General features: G+C 52.5%; 2 protein-coding genes across 3 annotated transcripts; both read left to right on the plus strand.

Annotated features, from left to right (window-relative positions):
• The first annotated feature begins 2,161 nt into the window (after positions 1-2,161).
• On the plus strand, positions 2,162-13,981 carry C1RL (complement C1r subcomponent like). The gene is made up of 6 exons (XM_060165495.1): positions 2,162-2,278; positions 2,853-3,129; positions 7,836-8,022; positions 9,441-9,566; positions 9,692-9,766; positions 11,938-13,981. The coding sequence occupies exons 1-6, from the start codon at positions 2,211-2,213 to the stop codon at positions 12,774-12,776; spliced, it is 1,572 nt and encodes a 523-aa protein (XP_060021478.1). The 5' UTR covers positions 2,162-2,210; the 3' UTR covers positions 12,777-13,981.
• A 2,248-nt stretch (positions 13,982-16,229) lies between these two features.
• C1R (complement C1r) lies at positions 16,230-26,743 on the plus strand. Of its 2 annotated transcripts, none has more exons than XM_060166993.1 (11): positions 16,230-16,381; positions 17,116-17,344; positions 18,595-18,787; positions 19,103-19,249; positions 19,342-19,538; positions 19,828-19,975; positions 20,083-20,204; positions 21,987-22,065; positions 22,415-22,570; positions 25,149-25,223; positions 25,860-26,743. In XM_060166993.1, coding segments are annotated over exons 1-11 (2,118 nt in total). In that variant the 5' UTR covers positions 16,230-16,379; the 3' UTR covers positions 26,630-26,743. The 2 variants fall into 2 exon arrangements, with proteins under 2 accessions (XP_060022976.1, XP_060022975.1); XM_060166992.1 differs by lacking the exon at positions 16,230-16,381 and adding an exon at positions 16,977-17,020.

A 26,743-nucleotide genomic window follows, 5' to 3' on the forward strand; every position in this document is an offset into this window, starting at 1 on the left:
ATGGGGTCGGGCCCTGGTGTCCCTCCCATGACCATCGTTCCTCTCCCCAGAGCACCCAGCCTGGAAAGGAAGGGCAGAGACAGAGAAAATCATGGACTAGGGGACAACTGATAGAGAGCCAGGACCATAACGAAATGGAAATTGAGTCTCTAAAATGGAGAACTTTAAGGCTTTCCTGGTGGCGCAGTGGTTGAGAGTCCGCCATGGCCGCTGAGCCTGCGCGTCCGGAGCCTGTGCTCTGCAACGGGAGAGGCCACAACAGTGAGAGGCCCGCGTACTGCAAAAAAAAAAAAAAAAAAGTGCTTAGCAAAGTGACGGTGGGGCTGGGAGAAGGGGGGTTGGAAGGTTAGCACAGGGGAGGAAGGGAGGAAGCTGGCTAAGAGGCTTTCTACCCAGGTATTCAAGATTCAGCTACACGCACATCACCATCTCGTATCCAGGCAAGGCAGCATACCAGCCATCGGTGATGGAGAACCCAGCAGCCACAGTCCTGCCTTCATGGAGCCTGCTAGCTGGCCTGGGGGACGGTTTGGAAGGTCCCCTAGGGGTTCCCAGAGAGAACCTTTTTTTTCACTCTATACCTTAATTTATTCTTTTTTACTTTCATTGGAGTATAGTTGATTTACAATGTTGTGTTAATTTCTGCTGTACAGCAAACTGACTCTGTTATGAATATACATATATCCACTCCTTTTTAGATTCTTTTCCCATATAGGCCATTACAAGGTATCGAGTAGAGTTCCCTGTGCTGTACAGTAGGTCCTTATTAGTTATCTATTTTATATATAGTAGTGTATATGGGTCAATCCCAATCTTCCAATTTTTCCCTCCCACACTTTACCTACCCCCATAACCATAAGTTTATTTTCTACATCTGTAATTATTTCTGTTTTGTAGATAAGTTCATTTGTAGCCTTTTTTTAGATTCCACAAATAAGCGATAGCATATGACATGGCTCCTTCTCTTTCTGACTTACTTCACTCAGTATGGCAATCTCTAGGTCCGTCCCTGTTGCTGCAGATGGCCTTGCTTCGTCCTTTTTTATGGCTGAGTAATATTCCATTGTATACATATACCACATCTTCTTTATCCACTCCTCTGTTGACGGACTGAGAGCACTGGCGTGGGTGAGGAGCCTTTCTCAGCAAACGGCAGCCTTTGTGGGTGGAGAATAGGGAGGGAAAGGGTACACAGGACTCTGCGATGAAGCCACCACGAGCTAAGACCCTGAGCCCCAGAGGTGCGCAGAACTTCTAGACCAGGCTGGAGTCCACCACAGGACATGACCCTGTGACCTCCAGGGGTGCAGAGGCCGCCCACACCTGCCTGCACCCCCTCCCCTCTCCGATCACAGTGGGTGTGCAGACTGTTGTGAGCCAGCTCTGTGGGCAGCAGGGTTCCCCAGTGGGCACTCCCCACCCCCTCGCTCATTGGTCAGAGGGAGTCTGCGTCCACAGGGAACAGTTTGCGGGTGACCTCTTAGGACAGGACTCCCAACCTCCACAAGAGCTTCCTGGTCTCCTACCAAGCTGTGGGTGAGAGTCCCCCTTGGGGGTTCAGGGAGGGCAGCCCCTGCCCACAGACACGGCCCCGGGTATCTGCCTAAAGAAGCTTCGGCCTGGGCCTGCCCCCGGCCCTGCGCCGGCCTGACCCTGCTGGACCAGCAGCGTCCAGGGGTTGTGGACAGGATTCAAAGACTACCTAAGTGAGTGCCGCCAGCCATGCTTGGTGAGGAGGGAGGGGGAAGGAGAGGCTCCAGTCCAGGCTCACAAACTTCAGTTTCTACAAGAGGTGGGCTGGTCACAGAATGAGCCGCTGAGAGGTCAGGGAGGGAGAGGTATGGCCCATTAAAGGGGACAGCCTAACTCACAAGGAGCCATCCTACCGTGTGTGATACATGCACATGGTAAAAATTAAATAGTTTTAAATAGTGCAAAAGAGTCAAGAGTCAGTGCCCTCCCACCCCTGGTCTCTCCTGAGGGCCAGCGTGGTTTTCGAGATGTTTTTCCCGAGTTGCGGTGGGTGAGCTATTCCTGAATCAGACAGCAGGTGGCGCTCAAGCCAGAGAATTAGAAAAAGGGAATTGCCGAGAGTTACTCAACGCATTTCCAGTAACTGCTCCCTCCTCCCCCTCAGGGCCTCCTCCAGCCCCACTTCCTGTTCCCTGGCCCGGGCCAGGTCCCCTCAGGGCTCAGATGTCGGCTTCCAGATGCCCGGACTCAGAGCAGGGGAACTGTCTCTGGGGAAGCCCCATTCCACTCGCTGCCCAGGCAACACGTGAGTGTGCCTGGAGAGGCTGGAGAGGCTGGGGAGGCTGCGGAGGAGGAGGGTGGGCATGCGGGAGGGGACCCAGGGGCGGATGAATACACACGCGGCCTCCAGCAGCCCTCCCCGGGGTGCTCGGGCTCAACGCTCCAGACAAGACCCCCGTCCCCTTTAAATGTCCCTGGGGCTTCCCTGGCGGTCCAGCGGTTAACACTCGGTGCTCCCACCGCAGGGGGTGCCTTTGATGCCTAGTCAGGGAACTCAGACCCCACAAGCCATGTGGCCAGAAAAATAAAATAAATGGCCCTCACTTGTACTCCTGTCGCTCCCTCAGACCCCAGGGGAGTCTGGCTGAAGCAGAAGGCAGCCCCTGTGGAGATGAGACTCTCCAGGGAGGTGGGCAATGGTGGAAAACTCACCTTCCTAGCGCGGGCTGACCAGGAGGCTGAAGGAATTGGGGTGACGGGGGGGGGCAATAAGCGAGTGGCCAGAGGTGCTCAGGCGTCAAGGGCTGAGGCCGCCGCTGCTGAGCCTTTCCCAGGCCTCTCAGCCCTCAGCACTGCCTGCTGCGTTCGTATCTCCGCAGGCTCCAGGCCACAGCCATGTGGTCCCATCCGCCCTCGCCCACTCCCAGGTGGTGGCTGTTCCTCTGGGGAGTCCTCCAGGCTTGCCCCACGCAGGGCTCCGTGCTCTTGGCCCAGCCGCTGCCCCAGAAACTGATGTCCCCCGGGTACCCGGAACCGTATGTCAAAGGCCAAGAGAGCTCCACGGACATCGAGGCTCCAGAGGGCTTTGCCGTGAGGCTCGTCTTCCAGGACTTCGACCTGGAGCCGTCCCCGGACTGTGACCGGGACTACGTCTCGGTGAGCTGGGAGGGCCTCTGTGGAGGGAGCCTCTCGGCCTGGAGCCCAGGGGCAGCCGGCCCCGAAGTGCGAGGCTTACCTGGGAGGCCAGGTGTACCCAGCGCACAGCCTCCCACCGGAGGCCCGGTGCCGACCTGTGCCCCCTGCCGTCTGGGCCCCATAGAAGAGGACAGGACAGCAGGTCTGGCCCTGCCTTTGGAAGTCTCATAAAGGGACACACAAATACTGCGAATCCCTGGAGTCAAAAGCAGGAACTCACACATCAGTCATTAAAAATCCATCATCAAGTATGTTGAGTGCCTGCTCTGTCAGGCTAGGAAGCTGGACGTAAATATAATAAAAGATTAGGTGACTATGAGTTTCCCTTGGAGGCGCTATGGCAAAACCTCACATATGACAAGGGCATTATTCAGAATAAGGACACTTTAAAAACAGTACTTTACGTTATCTTTTTTTTTTTTTTAATTTATTTTTGGGTCTTCGTTTCCACGCGAGGGCTTTCTCTAGTTGCAGCGAGCGGGGGCTACTCTTCGTTGTGGTGCACGGGCTTCTCGTTGCAGTGGCTTCTCTTGTTGTGGAGCACGGGCTGTAGGCGCGCGGGCTGCAGTAGTTGTGGCTCGCGGGCTCTAGAGCACAGGCTCAGTAGTTGTGGCGCACGGGCCTAGTTGCTCCACAGCGTGTGGAATCTTCCCGGACCAGGGCTCGAACCCATGTCCCCTGCATTGGCAGGTGGATTCTTAACCACTGTGCCACCAGGGAAGTCCCTACATTATCTTTTGGTTTAAATTTTATTTCTATCCAAATAATACATGTGCATAATTTTTTTTTAAAAAATCAGAGTACGCCAAGGCTTATCATCTCCAGCCTCCTCCCCCTGCCCCCATTGCTGCTCCCCAGGGCAGTCATTTATGATTCATGTAGCTGTTTCATCTGGTGTTTACGTTCAGAAGTATAAATAATTTCCCTATTAACTTCCAGCTCTAAAAGATGAGGACTTAGCTTTATCTCTCTTCGACCTTCACCACCCACGTTTCCCCTCCCCCATCCTCTCAGTTTACCTCTATTATCGTTTTTAGTTAAAACTGTATTCATTTTTTACATCATTATGACTTTGAAGTACTTACATCTGTGCACTTGGTGTACAATTTCCTTTCTCCAGCTTTTGGATTTCCCAGCAGTCAATAACTCCATAGTGTTTTGGGGGTTTGGGGTTTTTCTGTTTGATTTTTAGTTTGCTGCGTTCTCTCTGTAACCAATCTCCCCCAAACTCTCGGCCAGGAGAGTAAATCTCTCGACATCTTCGAGTACGAATCTCAGTCTCTCGGTCCTCCTTTGTGTTGGTGACATTCCACCCCATCCCACATGGGGTGACGTCCCCATGGCTTATTTCTTCAGTCTCTTTGCTTTCTAAGCCTTCACTTGTCGAGGAGTTCCCTTTTCCCACCTTCCGGAGATTTCCTTTACTTGTCCTGTGTTGGAAGTGACTCTCATCTCCTTCTCTTTCTTGGTTTACTCTCTCCTTTTGGAGGAGCACATTCTCCTCCAGAAAGGGAATGAGGGAACACATTTTAGAGGAACTTAGATAGCCCTGAATGTCTTAGTTCTCCCCTCACACTTGGTGGATAGTTTATCTGGGTTACATTCTAGGTTAGAAGTCATTTTCTCTCCGAATTTTAAGGACACGGTCTTCTAGCCCTAGTCTTGTGAGAACTCCTGAGCCTTAGTGTTTTCTCTCTAGAACTTTCAGCATATTTTCCTTATTACCAGCATCTGAACTTCCATCAGGATGTGCCTTGATGCAGGTCAGGTCATTCTGTACTCATTGTACAGGGTTCTTTTTTTTTTTTTTTTTTTTTTTTGCGGTACGCGGGCCTCTCACTGCTGTGGCCTCTCCCATTGCGGAGCACAGGCTCCGGATGCACGGGCTCAGCAGCCATGGCTCACAGGCCCAGCCGCTCCGCGGCATGTGGGATCCTCCCGGACCGGGGCACGAACCCGTGTCCCCTGCATCGGCAGGCGGACTCTCAACCACTGCGCCACCAGGGAAGCCCCTGTACAGGGTTCTTTTAATCCAGAGACTCTCTTAATCAAGACCCTTCAATTTGAGAAAGTTCTTGTATTAATTTTTAAATCATTTCCAGACATCTACTTTATTTTCTCCTTCTGGAACTTCTATAATTTCACTGTTGTTAGGTTCTGGACAGATTATCCAGTTTTGTTATCCATTCTGTTCTGTTTTCCATCTCTTTGTCTTTTTGTTCCACTTTGTGGGAGATCTCATTGTAAATCCCAACTTTTTAATGATTTTTTTTTCTGCTAACATTTTTTCATGTCTAAAGGTTCATTCTAATTATCTAAACGTGCCTTTTTGTAGAATCTTGTTCTTGTTTCGTAGAGGCAATATCTACTCTTTTCCCTCTATTGGAATTATTTTAAAACATTTCTCGGGCTTCCCTGGTGGCGCAGTGGTGGAGAGTCCGCCTGCCGATGCAGGGGACACGGGTTCGTGCCCCGGTCCGGGAGGATCCCACATGCCGCAGAGCGGCTGGGCCCGTGAGCCATGGCCTCTGAGCCTGCGCGTCCGGAGCCTGTGCTCCGCAACGGGAGAGGCCACGACAGTGAGAGGCCCGCGTACCACACACAAAAAAAAGAAATTAAAAAAAAACATTTCTCTGCTCCCTGTATTCTGTCTTCTTCACCAAGTTCCTTTGTACCGTTCATTTGTTCTGGCCTGTGCTTTTCATGTTGGAGACTTTCCTGCAATGTGTGATAATCCTTGGCTGTCCATTCATATTTAAGAGTGACGTGCAGAACGCTCTTGAATGCTCTGTGTGGACAGCTGAAATCTGTCAGACGACAGGTTTGAAAATCGGGTTATCCACGAGGTGACCCAGATGTACTGCTGGGGGCCTCCTGCACATCCACAGCAGAAGGGTGTTCTCTGGTGACAGCCGGTTTCTTCAGAGGAATCCTCCCGTCTCCTGCTTACGCCGGTTCTGACACCTCCCAGAGATCTGTGATCGGAACCTGCTGCTTTCTGTTGCCCCAGCCCAAGACTCAGGTTACATGTGTCCATCTCCACTCCACCTTGCAAACGTTGTGGGCATCTCTCAGCAGCTATCACCTCCCCTCACCTTTTTGTCCTTGATAACATATCCATTTTTATCCCTCTGCTGTCCTATTAGTGGGATTTGAGGTGGGAGAGGAGATAAATGCATGTATTTATTTCTTCAGATTTAGCTGACGTCGGGACTACACTTTATTCAACTCAGCCTATGTCTGTCGAACACCTACAGTGCCCTGTTCTCCTTAGCCTTGAATCATTTTAATCCCAGCCTGACTCTTCCCTTGTCACTGACGGAGTTCGAGCTCAGGGATAGGATTGTTCCCTCCTTCCTGCTTCCAGAGTAAATCACACACACACACACATGCACGCACGCACGCACGCACACACATCTCGAATGCAGAATTCAACACACTGTAACCTAGTTCATGTTTTGCCCGTCAGAACCCTCAGCCAGATTCTGGTCTCCTTGGTAGCAGAACTGTGTCTTAATTCACACAGTTGTATACACAGGTGTATCCCCAGCACCTAGCACAGCATCTCCCACACAGAACATAATAAACAGCTGTTTGTCAAAGGAATAAAGGAAAGAATGAGTGAAACCCAAGCTTGTCGTGCGTGTAGGACACACAACACAGTGGTTTCTGAATGAGCAGGTATTTGGTGTCACTTTCCCCGCTGCTTTTCTGCAGACACTGGAGAGCTGCCCTGGGACACAGGGGTGTCCTGGCTGGAAGGGGCCTCCACAGACCATTTTATAGGAGAGGAGACTAAGATCTGGGGAGAATGAAGGAACGGAGAGCCAGCAAGAACCCAGGATATGTGGATCAATATGAAAGTCAGCAATGAAATGAGCTGAGCAGTGAGCCGTATGCCCGGGAGAGAGATTAAACATGAAGCGGTGGCCAGGGGAACTCCTTCCAAGGTGCCCTTCCTTGGGTTGGGGACCCCATAGAAAGGCATTTGAGCAGGGTTTTGATTTAAGTTAGGCAACAGTAGACAGTGTAACCACACCGTGTACATTTTGTGTTCTTAGATCCCATACCTTGCGAGGGCTTCATTTATAGTTTGTGGGGTAAGAGGAGAGACACTCCAAAAGAAGGACAACAGGGAAGGCCAGGCACCCCAGGGGCTCAGTCTGTGCAGAGGGTCTTCTCGCTTCTCAGATGTTGGCCACAGGAAGTTACTCAGAGAAGTGAAATGTGATGGAGATGGAAGAAGCTGGACGGGAGGGACTTACGTCTGCATATTCATTGATTCAAAGCTGTGATGCTGTAGGTACCAGGTTGAGCATCAGGGACTCAGTGGGGAGCAAAATAGATGTAGTTTCTGCCTTCTGAGAACTTATAATCCAGTTATTATAAGTTTCTATTTCAATTCTTGAAATATTGTGGGCTGTATGAGATAAGCATGGCAGGCTAAAGGAATCTGCTGGGTATCTGGTCATGGACGGAAGAAACCTGGGAGCCAGTAATGGAGCAGGAAGCAACTTGAGGAAGGCTCCGTGGGGTGGTGCGGTTTCTGAGCCCCAGCGGTACGTAGACCTTCAAGGCGGGGCTGGGGGTCCAGGCTGCGGCATGACCCTGTGACCACCTGTGGTGCAGATTCACCCCACGCCTGCCTGCCCCCCCTCCCCTTTCAGATCACAGCCAGTGGAATGGATCCCAGTCGGTTCTGTGGGCAGCAGGGCTCCCTGCTGGGCAGCCCCCCTGGTCAGAGGGAATTTGTGTCCTCAGGGAACAGTTTGCGGCTGACCTTCCGTTCACCCGCCTCTGAGGACAGAACCCCGGGCCTCCACAAGGGCTTCCTGGCCCTCTACCAAGCCGTGGGTGAGTGAACCCCTTGGGGTGCAGGGAGGGAAGCCCCTGCCCATAGCCCTGGCCCCTGGTATCTTGAAGTGACAAGCGGAAGCTGAGGCTGGGGGCTCGGGACACCTGGGCTCAGCCCCTTGCTGCCCGGCCCGCCCTGCTGGTGAGCAGCCCAGTCGCAGGGCACCCAGCTCAGCTCCAGCTCTTGTCTCCCTACATATTTACAGGCCCAGCACTTGCAGATCATCTCGTTTTTCAAGAGGAGCCAAAAATTCAGATTTTTAAGTGAAATTCCAGATTTTCAAATGGTAACCCCAGGTTTTTTGAAAGATAATACATGCCCACAGTAAAATTTTCAAAAAAATAATCTTCCTCTAACCTCTGGCCCCTAATCCCTGGCTATTCTGTCCAGAAATGACTCTGTTCTCTATTTCCTGGGTATTCTTCCAAAGACATTCCAGGCCACTCAAATATAAATATTGTGGGCGTGTGTGTTGCTAATAGTCACAATGTTTTAAATTTGCCATTTTTCATTCAATGATTTTTTTTTTTTTTTTTTTTTTGGCCGTGCTGTGCAGCTTCTGGGGTCTTAGTTCCCCAATCAGGGATCAAACCCAGGCCCCGGTGGTGAAAGCGCTGAGTCCCAACCACTGGACTGACAGGGAACTGCTTCAATGATATATCTTAAAGATCATCCCATATACATGTGGTTAGCATTGCCTAATTCTTTTTTTTTTTTTTTTTGCAGTACACGGGCCTCTCACTGTTGTGGCCTCTCCCGTCGCGGAGCACAGGCTCCAGACACGCAGGCTCAGCGGCCATGGCTCACGGGCCCAGCTGCTCCGCAGCATGTGGGATCTTCCCCGACCGGGGCACGAACCCGTGTCCCCTGCATCGGCAGGCGGACTCTCAACCACTGCGCCACCAGGGAAACCCATATATACATCTTTGATCACATATATGAGGATAAATTCTTAGAAATAAAAAAGTGAAAAACATTCGCAATTTTAATTTTGATATTGCTAAATTTCCCTACAAAAGTTTTGCTAATTTACAGTCCCACTAACCATATATGAAAATGCCTGTTTCCCATACCCTACTTTCACAGTTACTTTCAGACTTTTATACCATTAACAATCTGCAGTGAAAAATAATTCAAATAATAAAAAAAAAAAGAAGAAAACTGTGCTGGGAACTCCCTGACGGTCCAGTGGTTAGGACTCGGCGCGTTCCATGCCGAGGGCCCAGGTTCAGTCCCTAGTTGGAGAACTAAGGTCCTGCAAGCCATGCGGCCAAAAAAAAGTTTTTTTTAATTTAAAAAATAAAATTAAAAAAAGACTGTGCAGGTCAAACTAAATATGGCCACGGACCAGAATCAGTCCCTGGGTTGCCAGTTTGCAGTTCTGTTCTCTGTCCTATTGACCTCTGTTTCCCTTTAGATATGAATCATAGTCAGCCCATCAGCCAGGCCAGTGGGGACCCTGAGGCCATCAACACACCTGGAGACAACTCCACTGAGATCCAGAGCCACTGCCAAGAGCCCTATTATCAGGCTATGCCCGCAGGTAAGTCCCCACCTGCTGAAGAACCAGCTCCTACCTGCCTCACTCCCCCCAGGAGGTCTGAAGCCTCTTTCAGCCCCTCCTCCCAATTCTGAGCCTGTTCTGTGCCTCCCTCATTTCACTCCCAGGGACACTCACCTGCACCGCCCAGGTGCCCTGGAAGCAGACACAGGAAAGGGAGGAGGTTCCTCGCTGTGTGCCTGGTAAGTGGGGACCTGTGGCACCATGACGTTGGCCACCTCCCAGACAAGCCTCAGCTGTTGCACAGGGCCTGTCTAAGGGCACAGGACAGCCGTAGAATAGAAAGGGGGAGGTGAAGGCAGAAAGTGAGGCAGAAAAGGGGAACCAAGAAGGCCCAGAAAAGGAGAAGGAAGGAGCTCATCCCTTCTCCTTCGAGGATCAAGGGATAACTGGGAAACGAAAAGCCAGAAGGAAGCTAATCAGAGGGACAGATGAGTTGAAATAAGAGAAAACCCTCTTTTGACATGGTCTGCTTTAACGATACACAGAGAGGCTCTCTGTCCCCAAAATATTTCCCTACCTTAATGCCACAGCGCCAGAAGGCCCAGCATTTTTTTAAAAAAATTTTTGGAGATAAAATTCATATAACATAAAAATCACTCTTGCAAAGTGTACAATTCAGTAACTTTTAGTGTATTCACCATGTTGTGCAACCATTACTACTTATTCTAGAGCATTTTCATCACCCCAAAAAGAAACTCCAGCTCTCCCTTCTCCCATCTCCTGGCAACCACTAACTACTTTCTATCTCTATGGATTTCATTCTGGACATTTTATGTCAATGGAATCATATAATAGCCTTTTGCGTCTGGCTTCTTTCATTTAGCGTAATGTTTTCAAGGTTCATCCACGTTGTAGCATGTATCAGTTCTCCATTCCTTTTCTTTTCTTTTCATTTTTTTGCCGAGCTGTCCAGCATGTTGCATCTTAGTTCCCCAAGCACGAATCAAACCTGCACCCCTTGCAGTGGAAGCAGGGAGTCTTAACCACTGTACCGCCAGGGAAGTCCCAGTACTCTATCCCTTTTCATGGCTGAATAGAATTCCACTGTACAGATAGACCACATTTTGTTTATCCATTCACAGATTGATAGACATTTAGGTTGTTTTCACTTTTTGCCTTTTATGAATATTGCCGCGGTGAGCATTCATGTACAAGTTTCTGTTTGAACACGTCTTCAGGTCTCTTGAGTATAGACCTAGGAGTGGAATTGTTGGTTCACATCCTAACTCTGTGTTTAACTTTTTGAGGAACTGCCACACTGTTTTCCACAGTGACTGCACCATTTTACATGCCCACCAGCAATAGAGGAGGGTTCAGGTCCACCATTTTGGGGTTCTTTGGGGGGAGGGTTGGTTTTCTTAATATTTTGGCCCAGCCTAGCGGCCTGTGGGACTGTAGTTCCCCCACCAGGGATGGAACCGGCACTCTCGGCAGTGAAAGCACAGAGTCCTAACCACTGGACCGCCAGGGAATTCCCTCAGGTCCACCATTTTTGAAACCCAGTTTTTTGAGTCAAACATGCCTTTCTAACCCAATCTGAGTACATTTCTCAGGTTTTACTCCTGAGCCACAGAAAGCTCTAGGGGCGGAGGCTGACATAGTGCTTTGGGAGGGGGAGATGTTAAAAATGGAGAAATGGGACTTCCCTGGTGGCGCAGTGGTTGGGAGTCTGCCTGCCAATGCAGGGGACACGAGTTTTGAGCCCTGGTCCGGGAGGATCCCACGTGCTGTGAAGCAGCTAGGCCCATGTGCCACAACTACTGAGCCTGCGCTCTAGAGCCCACGAGCCACAACTACTGAGCCTGTGTGCCACAACTACTGAAGCCCACGCGCCTAGAGCCTGTGCTCCACAACAAGAGAAGCCACCACAATGAGAAGCCTACGCACCTCGAGGGTAGCCCCAGCTCGCCACAACTAGAGAAAAGCCTGTGCACAGCAACGAAGACCCAGTGCAGCCAAAAATAAATAAATAAATAAATAAACAAATTTATTTTTTAAAAAAATGGAGAAATGACCCAGAAACAAGGACAGGAGACACTGAAGACAAACTGCTTGCTGCACGATTTTGCTCAAAGAAGGTCCCACCAAGAGTCTAAAAAAGTGGCTTAGGACTTCCCTGGCGGTCCTGTGGTTAAGACTCCGCATTTCCACTGTAGGGGGCACCGGTTCCATCCCTGGTTGGGGAACTAAGATCCTGCATGCCTCGCGGTGCAGCAAAAAAAATAAATTAATTAAAATTAAAATTAAAAAGTGGCTTTAAAATGGCTGAGGAGGCAGGAGAAAGCACTTCACAGAAGTAGGTTTCCAGATGCAGTGGCTGGTTTTTCACTTTACCCCTCCTGTCTCCCAGTCTGCGGACGGCCGGTCATCCCCATCGCCCAGAACAGGGAGCCCGTTGGTGCCTCCAGAGCTGAGCTGGGCAACTTCCCCTGGCAGGCCTTGACCAGCATCTACGGCCGAGGCGGCGGGGCCCTGCTGGGCGACAGGTGGATCCTCACCGCCGCCCACACCATCTACCCCAAGGACGGTATCTTCCTCGGGAAGAGCCGGCGCGCGGAGGTGTTCCTGGGCCACACGAACATCGACGAGCTGCTGGAGCTGGGCGGCCACCCGGTGCGCCGCGTGGTCGTGCACCCAGACTACCGCCCGGACCAGACCCACAACTTCCACGGGGACATCGCCCTCCTGGAGCTGCGGCACAGTGTCCCGCTGGGCCCCCACCTCCTCCCGGTCTGCCTGCCCGACCGCAAGGCCCTGTACCGCCCGGGCCTGGCGGGCTACGTCAGTGGCTTTGGCGTGGAGAACGGCTGGTTGACCACGGAGCTGAAATACTCCCAGGTGCCCGTGGCCCCGAGGGCGGCCTGCGAGGCCTGGCTCCGAGAGAAGCGGAGGACCGAGGTGTTCTCCGGCGGCATGTTCTGCGCCGGGGACAGCACGCGGCCGCAGAGTGTCTGCCAGGGGGACAGTGGTGGTGCCTACGTGGTGTGGGACGATCGTGCCCGTCGCTGGGTGGCCACGGGCATCGTATCCTGGGGCATTGGGTGTGGTGAGGGGTACGGCTTCTACACCAAAGTGCTCAACTACGTGGACTGGATCAGAGGAGTGATGGGCGGGAAGGATGACCCCGGGGTGCTGAGCAGGGGTACCCACCGTGGAGCCCAGACGGGAGAGGGTTGGGTTGAGGACTGAACCCTGGGCGTGGGGCGGTGGGAACAGAGATTCCTATTCAGGTCACAGCTGCAGCAAACCACTGAGCCAGAGAAATCCTCCGCGTCCCTCAGCCCCCTTCTCACCCTCCACCTTCCTGCGGGTTTGCACGCTACACCCACACGTCTCCTCGCTACACCCACACGTCTCCTCGAGTTTCCTCTTTGAACTTCATCCCCCGGGACACGGCGTCTCTCTCCCAAGAGACAGTCACCTCATCCTCCTGCTCAAGTGCAGTGTGGGAAAGTAGTCTCAGTTCATTTCTGAAACACTTCAAATCCCCTGTGATCGACCTTCAAAGAGTCAAATAGTCTTGGCTTCACCTCGCACAACTCCTTGGCTGCAATTATAGTCACAGCTCTACGTTGTTCTGTATCTTCTTATATCAGGCGCTTCCCGTGTGTTACTTCACCGACTCCTCACACCAGCTTTGCAAAGGATGAGTTATTATCCACGTTTTACCAAGGAGGAAACTGAAGCTCAGGGAGATGAAGGGACTCTTCCAAACCCCACAGCTGATACAGGACGGCGAAGGCATGTCCTTTCCAGTACACCTCGACGGCTCTCAGGTGTCCTCAAGACCTACTGTATCGCCCACTCCCCGATCCCCGCATCCTTTTAGATTCTCCCTCCTGGGAATTCCTGCCTCGGTGAAGCTGACAGCAGCTGGCTCACACTTTCCTGCTGGCCGCAGTCCTGCAGACACCTCGGTGAGCCCAGCCCTGGGCTGGACGGTCCTGCAGGCACCCCCAGAGCTGCTGGACACCCTGGGCCATGTCCCCAACATCAAGCACACTGCTCTCCCTGAAAAGACCAACTCTTTAATTTTTAGTAAGGACTTGATGTCACAGTAAAAGACACAAGTAAAATACAGTTGTTCAAATGGAAAACATAAAAAGATACAAATAAAAAACAATTGTTCAACTGGAAATAGAAGACAGATACATAAAACAGAAGAGAACAAATTTGCTAGACTTCAAGGTCGAGTTAGCTATATGGTTAAAGGTTACATTTATCTTTGAGAAAATAGCAGGATTCAAAGTTATACATACATGTGGTTACTTCAATTTTTTAAACCTATACATAGTACAGAATACTCAAAATATTAATCTGAGGGCTTTTTAGTGGTATAATTTTGGCTGTGTTGTTTTCCCCTACGTTCCACTAAATTTTATTTAATGACTATATATGTTTTATTTGTCTTATTTCTTTAATTTTTTAAAATTTATTTATTTATTTTTGGCTGCATTGGGTCTTCGTTGTTGCACGCGGGCTTTCTCTAGTTGTGGCGAGCGGGGGCTACTCTTTATTGCAGTGCACGGGCTTCTCATTGAGGTGGCTTCTCTTTTTGCTAAGTACGGGCTCTAGGCGCTCGGGCTTCAGTAGTTGTGGCTCACGGGCTCAATTGCTCTGCGGCATGTGGGATCTTCCCGGACCAGGGCTCAAACCCGTGTCTCCTGCATTGGCAGGCGGATTCTTTACCACTGCACCACCAGGGAAGCCCCTGTCTTCTTTATTTTTATTATTGAGAACATGATGAGTTTCTCCCTGCCAAGGCAAAAAATATATACCTATACATATCTATATGTCAGTATCTATCTATCTAGATCTAGACAGGTCTAGATATAGATAGATACAGGTAGATATAGTTATAGGTACAGGTATATAGATATATAGATGTAAATATATCCACAGAGGGAAACATACCATTATGTTAAGAGAGAAAACTTTTTTCTCCCCAGAATCAAATCTTAAAAGGAATGATCAATATAACAGTGTCTTCAATACTGGTTTGAAAACAAATGCTTGAGCAATCTTCACGTGGCTGTTTCTTCTTGCTGTCCTTGGTATACATCAAGGGTATAACAGAACATGTACGTCGAGGTTATTTTGTACAGTTGGGCAGAGCAGGAATCCGACTGGGACTGAGCTAATGAGGTCCAAGCTTGTCAGTTTCCAGTCATGCCACGTGGTACCAGGACAGAACTCAGAATCCCTAGGAGGAATGGGAGAGTTTCTGCCAAGACTTACCTTCTTGGACCACCTCCTCTACTTGTATATCTGCCATCCTGCCCCGTGGTAAGCGCACAGCACACACATACTGCTGTCCAGATACTAATGTGCAGTTTGCTAGACAAGATTCCCCTCCTTTCTTGCCTCCTGACCTCCTCCTTATCCTTCCTCCCTACCTCTTGTCCTTCCTCACCTGACAAGGCCACGTATCATCATGGATCAGCCCCGCCGGCAGACTCAGTCCTCAGCTCTGACGTATAAACCTGCTGGAGATCCTCCAACCCTCCAACCTGGCCTGAGCTTGCCTCTCCCATGTGCCTGCTCTCAAACTACATTCAGTGAGGACCTGGCCACTGCCTAACGGGAAGCTGCCACATCTTGGCGAGCCCAGTGCCTGGGAAAGTGCCTGGCACTTTAAATAGGTAGCTTCCAAACGGATAAGTGAGCAGGTGGGTGGGTGAGAGATAGAGGGATTCATCTAATAGGGCAAACAAGCAGGATGGACTACAGAGGCCTGAGAACTCAGAGGCCTGTTCTGGGTCTGCGTCTCCCTGTGGAGCACACTGCTATAGGGTCACTGAGCCCTGAAGAGTTGAAGAAAGTCTTCCCCAAAGAGCAAAGGTTTCAAACAGGACACGATGGCCTGGAGGACAAGAGAGACAAGAGCCCTTTCTCCCTCCCGGGGGCCTGGCCTTCTCTCAGAAAAGACCAAGTCACTAGTGGTCGGTCTTACAGCCACACTGTTTGCCCAGCCCTAGGCAGCTGGGACACTCAGGGGCTCAAACTCTTGACCAGTTTCTGAGGATAAGAGGATGTGTCTATCCTGTCCTCAGCTGCCCCCGCTTCTCTAAGAGACAAGTTCAATGGCAGGCCTGAGTTCACTGAGGTGGGGAAGAAGGGTCTTAAAACTGAGCCTGGCGCTGCTTTCCAGGGGTCACAGCAATCCCTGCTCTTCGTGTCATTGATGAGTGAAGTAGCCCAGGGCCCCAGGGCAACCGAACTCCATTCTCCTCTGTGCCCTCCTGCACTACCCTTCTCCAGCCCTTGATCCTGTCACATCATCCTGGGCATTGAAACCCTGGCTGCTCCCAGACCAGGTGCCAGGCGACTAAGGACAGGAAGGGTCCAGGAAAGAGAGTCACCCTCAACTGCAATCTCCACTGCCCTTTTGGTAGGAACCTTGTACAACAACATCAGACCCCAGGAAGGTCCCGGAAGAAAGAGGGAATTCCCATCAGATTTAGAAACGAAAGTCTGGGCCTCCAACCAAAGGCTTTTCTGTCCCTAAAAATGCAGACCCATCTCTAGACCTTCCCCATGTGGCCAGCAGGTGGCACCACCATCGGGGATTTCAAAACCAAAACTAAATTACACTGGAAACAGATTTTTTTTTTTTTGGTTTTTGTTTATGCAAATAGTTCATTCCCTACAACATTCCTCCCGTAATGGTCCCCCCCTTTTCCTCCTCATTCCCTCCCCCTTCCCTCCTCTGCGTGACTCTGCTCTCCCTGGACACAGAGTGGATGAAGACGCTGTCAGGAGAGTCAGAGACCCAAAAACAGGCCTTGAGAAATGTGAGTAAGGCTAATGGGGACCAAGGAGGGAGGGAGAAGCCAGAGCAGAGAATCCTGGGCACGGGAGGCAACCCTGCCCCCAGATTTACTCAGGGAGGCGGGAACACACTTCCCCTCCGTATATACCTTACCCCTTCCAACGTGCACATGCGTGCACACGTGCAAACGCATGCCCCCCGTCCCTCCTCCTGAGGGCAAGAGGAGACCTCAGACCCAGGAGGTGATGCCACCTCGTCTTCCTCCTCCAGCTCCTAGGGAGCAGCGAGATGGGGGACCCACTCAGCCCTGGAGAGGCGGTGTTTTGTGCCCGAAACCATCTTCCATAGGTGGTTTCTCCCAGAGGCCTTTGCTGAGCCTTTGGGGGCCCTTTCAGAGAGCCGTGACTGGAAACCCTCACCCCCAATTAACGGGTCCCAAGCCAGCCCTATTCCGGGAAGGGGAGGGGAGTGATGGGACAGGGCAGAGGAGGCTGGGGAGAGAGGTGGAGGGAGCGTGATGACCTCCGGACTGGACACCGCCCCGGGGAGTGTGCACCAATGCCGCAGCTGCAGACACCAGCCTCCGCACTCCGCCCGCCCCCGCCCCCCAGAACATCTCTGTGAGGTCTAGAATGGGCCGAGAGGAGGAAAACGCCCGGCGGTATGACCATCCCCACCCCCTCCACAGCCACTGCCCAAACTGCAAGGCTGCTGCACCCCCTCCAGCCCTACAGATGCCTTTTTTCTTTTTGGCAGGTGGCTCTTATACGTCCTGGTGCCAGTCCTGTTCTACAGGGTGGGAGGCTCCGTCTTCACCCCTCGGAAGCTCTATGGGGAAGTGACTTCCCCTCTGTACCCCAAGCCTTACCCCGACAACTTTGAGACCACCACTGTGATCACGGTCCCCACGGGATACAGGGTGAAGCTCGTCTTCCGGCAGTTTGACCTGGAGCCTTCGGAAGGCTGTTTCTATGATTATGTCAAGGTAGGGGCTCAGGTTGGGTGGGCAGAGGGAGAGCTGGGTGTCTCTGGAACCTGGGAACCCTGTATAGGACCCCACCTGTGGACAAAGCCCCAAGCCTGTGAAAGCTGATGGCCAGGTGGGGTTTCTGAGAGTCAAGTGATGTCGTGGATGAGTGTCCACTGGTTTGAGAGCCCCTAGGGGAGCACTGAGGGGAGAGACACAGAGAGAAGGTACGGGCCCCACTCTCAGGAAATGTACTGCCTACAGGAATCAGAGAAACCTTCCCCATCTTCTTACTTGCTAGGAGCCTTTGGGAAATCGCTGTGCCTTAGTTTCCCTGTTTCCATGGAGAGTATCACCTTGGCTGCCACCTCACCAGGAACGCAGGGACATGGGGAGGGGAGACTTTCATGGTGGTGGCTCAAGCATAGGCTTCGGCAAGGACAGGGAGCTGTCTCCTCACCTCCGTCATGACCAAGGGCACCGTCCCAGTCCCATCTTTCTACATCCAATAAAAATGAGATTCTTGACTCAGGATTCGGGTAGAGCACGCACACAGCCCATAAATATTATTCCAAGGAGACCTCCTGGAGGTTATAAGAGAATAACATGAAAATGAAACATCTTCCTAGCCCAGAGGACTTGAGACGGCAGTGTTGGAGGCGAGGGGTCTTCGTGGCAAGGGATGGTGAAGAATGAGGTGGGGGGAGGGATGCCTTCTGCTCTGGAGGGGTTAAGGAATCTGTGAAGAAAGAGGTAAGGGAAGTTCGGCCATGCTTGCTAAGGCTACCAGGCCCCGGGGGCTCACGTTCAGCTGAGTCCATCACGAGGCATGGCTGGACGTGAGTGGTTTGACTAAGGCGAGGTGGAAGGACAGGGCAGAAGGTGAAGCAGACCATCCAGGCTCTAGGGATGAAGGAATGATAGAGGCCAGGTAGAGGCCACCAGGATTCCAGTGGGAGGCGGGCACAGGAGGAGATGGGAGTGAAGAAAGGTCTGAAACATGCTGGGGGTCATAAAAGGGGAAGGACGATGTTTGCGGGACAGGATAACGTGCAGAGTTAGCGGATGGAGATGCAGGGGACAGAGGAAAGGCACCTGGGGAAGCTTGCAACAGCCAGAACGCAGCAGGCAGAGAGCAGCTGGAGGCCGTCCAGCAAGGAGGCGTGATCCGCTCGTCGGGACAAGAGAAGGAGACCTTCACTGACCCTCCACGTGGGACGTGTCCCCTCAACAACTGTCTCCCTACCCCACTGTCCTTCTTCCACCAGATCTCTGCCGATAAGAAAACCCTGGGGAGGTTCTGTGGGCAGCTGGGCTCTCCACTGGGCAACCCTCCAGGAAGGAAGGAATTTATGTCCCAAGGGAACAAGATGCTGCTGACCTTCCACACGGACTTCTCCAACGAGGAGAACGGCACCATCATGTTCTACAAGGGCTTCCTGGCCTACTACCAAGCTGTGGGTGAGTGGTCCCTGTGCCCGTGTTCCAGCCCTCATGTTGCACGGGGGCCGGAAAAGGAGAACCTTGACTCCAAAGAAGCAGGAAGCCTGGCCTTCCTTGCTTTTCCCAAGAGAGCTTTTTCCAGGAGGGGGCTGTCCACCTGAGCCCTGTCCCCACTGGGCAGTTCCCAGAAGGCGTTAGAGGGGCCGGGAGGCCCAGGCGGCCAGGAGCTGGCTTTGTCTGTTTAGGCCTCTGGTGAGTGACCTCGCTGAGACCAGCGCCACCACAGAAGTCCCCCGGCAGGAACTGAATGCTTCCTTCCGGAATCTCTTCCAGACCTGGACGAATGTGCCTCCCAGCTCAACTTGGTGGAGGAGAGTCCCCAGCCCCTGTGCCAACACCTGTGTCACAACTACATTGGTGGCTACTTCTGTTCCTGCCGTCCAGGCTACGAGCTTCAGAAGGACAGGCATTCCTGCCAGGGTGAGGTCAGGGTTGGGAGGAAGGGACCGAGCAAGGGCTCACCGGGCCAGCCCGAGTCTCCGGTGACCCCCCTCCCGGCTTTGCTCTCACAGCCGAGTGCAGCAGCGAGCTGTTCACAGAGCCGTCGGGCTACATCTCCAGCCTGGAGTACCCCCGGCCCTACCCGCCCGACCTACGCTGCAACTACAGCATCCGGGTAGAGCGGGGCCTCACCCTCCAACTCAAGTTCCTGGAGCCTTTCGAAATCGATGACCACGAGCAAGTACACTGTCCCTACGACCAGCTACAGGTGCAGCAGACCTCCCCACCCCCAGACGCCCTGTCCTCTCCTCCCATCGCTACGTGGCTCTCTTACCCCTCCTTCCTGCTGGACCCTCTGGCCAATCGGTACAGCAACGGCCAACATCACACATGAGTTGGGCAAGTTCCTACACAGCGGGCAGCTGGGTACTGGGGATCCCTTTTACCCTCCAGCTGAAAACATACAGAAAGCAGGATCCCCACCACCAGCACCACCGCCCCAGCCCTGGGGAAAAGTCTCTGAACTGGAGAGGTGACCCTCCCTCCTCTCCCATCAGATCTATGCCAACAAGAGGAACATCGGTGAGTTCTGTGGGAAGCAAAGGCCAGAGCCCATTGACACCAGGAGCAACTCCGTGGACCTGCTGTTCTTCACGGACGAGTCAGGGGACAGCCAGGGCTGGAAGTTGCACTACACCAGCAAAAGTAAGGCTGCCCGGGGCCCCTCGCTGGCCAGCAAGGGGGCAGGATGTAGTGGGCAGAAAGAAGGCCAGTGGCTCTGCAATAAATGCGCCCTCTGCTTTCCCTGACAGTCATCAAGTGTCCCCAGCCCAAGGCCCTAGACTCGTTCACCATCATCCAGGACCTGCAGCCTCAGTACGAGTTCCGGGACTACTTCATCGCCACCTGCAAACAAGGCTACCAGCTCATGGAGGTAAGAGCCACAGCTGAGGGGAAGGAACTGGCCCAGCATCAGGAATAATTCGCACAGCCAGGCCCACAGCAGACTGAGGCTCAGCCCCAAGTGGAATCATACGTGTTTGAGCTGGAAGGGCCACCTGGCCTGTTCCAACTTGACTGCTCATTGGAAACACTTAGGATTTTAAAATACTGATGTCCAGGTCCCCCGCTAGAGCCTAGTCTATGGGTCTGGAGTGCAACCTGGGCATCAGGATTACTAAAAGCTACTCAGGTGGTACTACTGCCCAGCCAAGTTTAAGAGCTACTGGCCTTGCCCAATAACTCACTGTAGAATTAGGAACCAAAGAGGCGGGGGCGGAGGTGAAGTGCAAGGAGCAACTCAACAGTACCGGGATTGTGTGCAGCAAGGATTACCACCAAACCCCCTGCCTCTTGCTCCAGAGCTCTGGGTTTGGGGATTTTGGTGTTTTTTTTTAAGACCTAACTGACTTTGTTCAATGATTCATGAATCGGGCAGCATCCCACCTAACAACAAGAAGGGGCTTCTTTTCTGTACATTGGTGGTCTTACCCCAGGTCCACCACCCTGTCCTCAGCTTTGCAGACTCAGGAAAATACGTGGTTTTTCTCCACTGCTCAATCTCACAAAAGCTGGTAAATTAAAATGCTATTTTTAAAAAGCATGCAGTTGGAGTTACCCCTGGCCAGGGACCTGGGACTGGACATCCCGTCTTTGTTCAATAGAGCCACTTGGAAGACCTACTGTGAAACAGAGAAGAGACCTTTGGTTTGTCCTTCAGTTGTAGCAAAGTCACCGAACAAACCTTCTAAGTGTTACTGAGTGTCAGGCAGTGTTCTGGATGTGGGAAGTACAGTAAAAAGAAACACATATTCATGCAGGCTTCGTGGAGCTTACCTTTGAATGTTGCATCAAGCTGAGTTAGCCAGGTAACTGCTCCTCGCTCCAGGAAGGACTCAGTGTCCTAGACCCCTCCTCTCTGCTCAGGTGACAACTCACCACGTCCTACGTCCCCCGCACCCTTACCTTGGCATTTGTCATTCACATCATAGAGTTTTAAACAAGTCACACGGTTTCTCTCACATTATTTACATTTCACTGGGACATCCTAATCCTCGTACACATTCTCTTGCAATCAGTTCCAGAGCGAATTATCTGGGATGACTGTTGATCTTAATAAAACTCATTCATTTTGTCCAATTACTTTTCATTTCAGAGGGGGCCATCTCCTGCCCTGGTCCCTGCCATCTGCTCACGTACGACAGCACTTAGCATACGTCAGCATCCTCAAGCACCCTTGAAAGTGGCTGGGCTGCACTAGTATTTTAGGAAAGGCCCTTGCCCTTAAGAAGACTACAGTCTAGGGGCGATGAGGTGATGAAAGGTGTTCCAGAGGAAGAGAAACATGGTTCTACTTCAGGGCAGAAACTTTTGTTTCAATGCAGAGAACACACAACTGGGCTTGTTTTTTTAATTTAAAATTGTGGGGTTCAATTGGACCTCAGTGGAAACAGGCAAGAATCTAGAGAGAGGATTATTGGGTCTAACAACCAGCCCTAGGTCTGACTTCCTGCTGTGTGGCTCACGTGCGCCCATGTGTAAGTCTGGTCTGAAAGGACCGGCTAGGAAGAAGGACCAAGGAGCCATGTCCATGGGTGCTAAGGTCTGAGGGCTGGAGAGATGACTTTGCATCCCTACTGCTCCCGTGTGAGCGAGGACAGGAAGGGAGCTGCGGCACCTCCTTGTACTAACAGCACCTCTATCTCTGATCAAACAGGGCAAACAGGCGCTCCTGTCCTTCACAGCTGTCTGCCAGGATGATGGTACATGGCATCGCGCCATGCCCAGGTGCAAGAGTAAGTTGCAACTCAGGGACGTGTCTCCCCCGAGGAGAAGGGAAGAGGGGTCTGGCCTAAGCATCTCCCCAAAAAGACCCTCCCCTGACTTATCCTTTGAAGCCTCTGGCCCATCCAGGAACCAGTCAGCCCTCATCTCAGCAGGACTGACAGGCTGTACCCAGGGCTGAATTTCGTTGTATCCAGTTCCCGTACATCACGAGAGCCCCCCACTCACCATAGCTCCCGAAGGTTCTCAGCATGTTCTGCGGGTCCACTCCTGCTCTGTGGGCAGACTGCTCACCTTCCTCCCACTGAAGTTCCGGTACAATCCTTACCAGCTCTCAGACGGCCCTGTGTTCTCTCCAAGTCAAGGACTGCGGGCAGCCCCGAAGCTTGCCTAATGGAGCCTTCAATTATACCACCACGACGGGGGTGAACACCTACCAGGCCCGTATCCAGTACTACTGCCACGAGCCGTATTACAAAATGCAAACCAGAGATGGCAGAAGCAAGTCTGAGCGAGGTAGGGACCCATGCAAATGGCAGTCTGCTCCCTCTTGTTGGGACATCTTCTGCAATTTCTTCCAATAGAATCCCTACAGAGTGAATATTAAGATATTTATCCAGGGCACTGGCTTCAGAGGTACCAAGAGGCATCTAATAAAGCTGAAGAAGGAAACACCTGAGCTGATACAAAGAAAGACTTGAATCTCATAAGCAGCTTCTTCTCACCACCATCACCACCACCACCACCACCACCACAACCACCACCACCACCATCACCACTACCACCACCACCACCACCACCATGACCATCACCACCATCATCACCACTACCATCACCACCACCACCATCACTACCACCATCACCACCGCCACCATCACCACCACCACCACCACCATCACCACCACCACCATCACCACTACCACCACCACCACCACCACCACCACCATCACCATCACCACCACCATCACCACTACCATCACCACCACCACCATCACTACCACCATCACCACCGCCACCATCACCACCACCATCACCACCGCCACCATCACCACCACCATCACTACCACCACCATCACCAACACCATCACCACCACCATAACCACTACTACCACCACCATAACCACCACTACTGCCACCACCACCACCACCACCACCACCATCACCACCACCACCACCACTACTGCCACCACCATCACCACCACCACCATCACCAACACCATCACCATCACCGCAACCATAACCACTACTACCACCACCATCACCACCACCACCATCACCAACACCATCACCATCACCACAACCATAACCACTACTACCACCACCATCACCACCACTACTGCCACCACCACCACCATCATCACCATCACCATCACCACCACCACCACCACCACTACTGCCACCACCATCACCACCACTACTGCCACCACCACCACCACCATCACCACCACCACCACCACCACTACTGCCACCACCATCACCACCACTACTGCCACCACCTCCATCACCACCACCACCATCACCACCACCACCATCACCACCACCACCATCACCACCACCACCATCACCACTACCACCATCACCACCATCACCATCACCACCACCACCATCACCACCACCACCATCACCACTACTGCCACCACCACCATCACCACCACTACCACCACCACCACCATCACCACTACCGCCACCACCATCACCACTACTACCACCACCACCACCATCACCACCACCACCACCATCATCACTACCGCCACCACCACCACCACTACCGCCACCACCACCACCACCATCACCACCACCACCATCACTACCACCATCACCAACACCACCATCACCAACACCATCACCACCACCATCACCACCGCCACCATCACCACCACCATCACCACTACCACCACCACCACCACCATCACCACCACCACCATCACCATCACCACTACCGCCACCACCATCACCACCACTACTGCCACCACCACCACCACCATCACCACCACCATCACTACCACCATCACCACTACCACCACCACCACCATCACCACCACCACCACCACCATCACCACTACCACCATCACCACCACCATCACCACCACCATCACCATCACTACCACCATCACCACCACCATCACCACCGCCACCATCACCACCACCATCACCACCACCACCACTACAGCTTTATCAGTGAGACTTCCTCAGCCTTCTCCCCACATACCCTCTCAGGCTGCTATGTTGTGAATTTCTGCATTGAGGTTTACTAAATTACTCTCAAGTTCATCTGTGGGTATCTTTAAAACTTTTTTTTTTTTTTTTTTGCGGTACGCGGGCCTCTCACTGCTGTGGCCTCTCCCGTTGCAGAGCACAGGCTCCGAATGCGCAGGCTCAGCGGCCATGGCTCACGGGCCTAGCCGCTCCGCGACATGTGGGATCTTCCCAGACCGGGGGGCATGAACCTGTGTCCCCTGCATTGGCAGGCAGACTCTCAACCACTGCGCCACCAGGGAAGCCCGACCTTGTGCAAATTATTTAAACTCAGTTTCCTCGTCTATAAGGTGGGGATAATGGTGCCTATCTGAAAGCCTCACGGTGGTGCTTAAATGAGATAATGCAGATAAAGTTCTGAGCAATGAGCACCGGCACACTGTCTGTGATCAGAAAACATAGCTACCAGGAATTCCCTGGAGGTCCAGTGGTTAGGACTCCACTCTTTCACTGCCAAGGGTGTGAGTTCAATCCCTGGTTGGGGAACTAAGATCCACCCAGCACCGCCAAAAAAAAAAAAAAAAAAACCATAGCTACCATTAACATCTACTACCCAGCACCAAGATGCAATCACTGATGGAAGTTTGATAAGTTCCTTGCAGGTTTTGTGTCTACTTTCACAAATGGGGATCATGTCGAATATAATAGTTAAGCATTCTGATTTTTCCACTTAGCATTAAAACAAAAATATACGTATGGAGCCTCTTAACACTTTCAATAGCCCATCCACATATATTTGAACCTTTCCCTTTGATCCTTGACCTCTCCCTCCACACTTTGGTGCTCACTGGCCCCTGCCCACGACCTCCCAGCCTGAGCGCAGCCCCTCTCCCCTCAGGGCAGTACATCTGCACAGCTCAGGGCACGTGGAAGAATGAGCTGGCAGGAGAGAAGATGCCTCGGTGTTTGCCAGGTGAGTGGAAACCCTCCACCGTCCTCTGTGGCCCTGGCAGCCCTGGCAGCCCTGCAGGGCCTCAGAGGAGGCATGGCACAGAGAAGGGAGAGACGCTCCAGCTTGAAGCTGAAGGTAGACAGGGGGTGAGGGAGGAATCAGGAAAAAGGCGAGGAGACGCCCCAGCAGAAGGGCAGAGGGACCCAGAGAGCTGGACCTGCCCCGACATTCCTGGACTTTTCACTGAGCAGGTGGGAGATGAGGAATAAAAATAAAAAGAGCAAAAGGGACTTCCCTGGCGGTCCAGTGGTTAAGACGCCACGTCCCACTGCAGGGGGCACGGGTCCGCGGCGCGGCCAAAAAAAGAAAAAGGAAAAAAAGAGCGAGAAAAGCCCCAGGAAGAATAAACAAGAACGAGGAGAAGAGGCTGACCGTACACCAAAGACGGAAGGGAGGGAGGAGAGAGAAGAAAGGGCCCTGAGCTAAAAAGAGGGGGCGAAGGGGAGGGAACAGACCGCGGTACCGGGCGCTGACTTCTTCCCCCTCCCCCCGCCCCCCCTCCCCCCCATCCGCCTACTTCTCCCCACACCCGCCCCCTTCTCCCCCACCACGTCCCCTTCTCCCCCCCCCCGCCCCCGGCCCCCTTCTCCTCCCCAGTGTGCGGGAAACCCGTCAACCCTGTGGAGCAGAAGCAGCGCATCGTTGGAGGTCAGAAGGCAAAGCTGGGCAACTTCCCCTGGCAGGCCTTCACCAACATCCACGGCCGAGGGGGCGGCGCGCTGCTGGGCGACCGCTGGATCCTCACGGCCGCGCACACGCTCTACCCCAAGGAGTACGAAGCGCAGGGCAACGCCACCGTGGACGTGTTCCTGGGCCACGTCAACGTGGAAGAGATCACCAAGCTGGCCAACCACCCCGTCCGCAGGGTCAGCATCCACCCCGACTACCGCCAGGAAGAGTCCCACAGCTTCGAGGGGGACATCGCCCTCCTGGAGCTGGAAAACAGTGTCACCCTGGGCCCCAACCTCCTCCCCATCTGCCTCCCCGACAACGAGACCTTCTATGACCAGGGTCTCATGGGCTATGTCAGTGGCTTTGGGATCACGGAGGAGAGACTTTCTCACAACCTCAGGTTTGTCCGTCTGCCCGTAGCTAAGCGAGAGGATTGTGAGAAATGGCTCCGGAAAAAAAATAGGAAAGATGTGTTTTCTGAAAACATGTTCTGCTCTGGGGACCCGACTCTAAAGCAAGATGCCTGTCAGGGGGATAGCGGAGGGGTCTTTGCAGTGAGGGATGAGAAAAATGATCGCTGGGTGGCGACAGGCATCATATCCTGGGGCATCGGCTGCAGCAGGGGGTACGGGTTCTACACGAAACTGCTCAACTACGTTGACTGGATCAAGAAAGAGATGGAGGAGGAGGACTGAGCCCGGAATTCATTAGGTCAGAATCCAAAGAGCAAGGTGTAAAAAAAAAAAGATTATCTAACCGGCTGTTGACAACCACTAAGAATCCATATTAAAATCACTGATGCAGAAAGA

The sequence above is a fragment of the Lagenorhynchus albirostris genome, chromosome 11, assembly GCF_949774975.1.
Source record: "Lagenorhynchus albirostris chromosome 11, mLagAlb1.1, whole genome shotgun sequence".
Lineage (NCBI taxonomy): Eukaryota > Metazoa > Chordata > Mammalia > Artiodactyla > Delphinidae > Lagenorhynchus > Lagenorhynchus albirostris.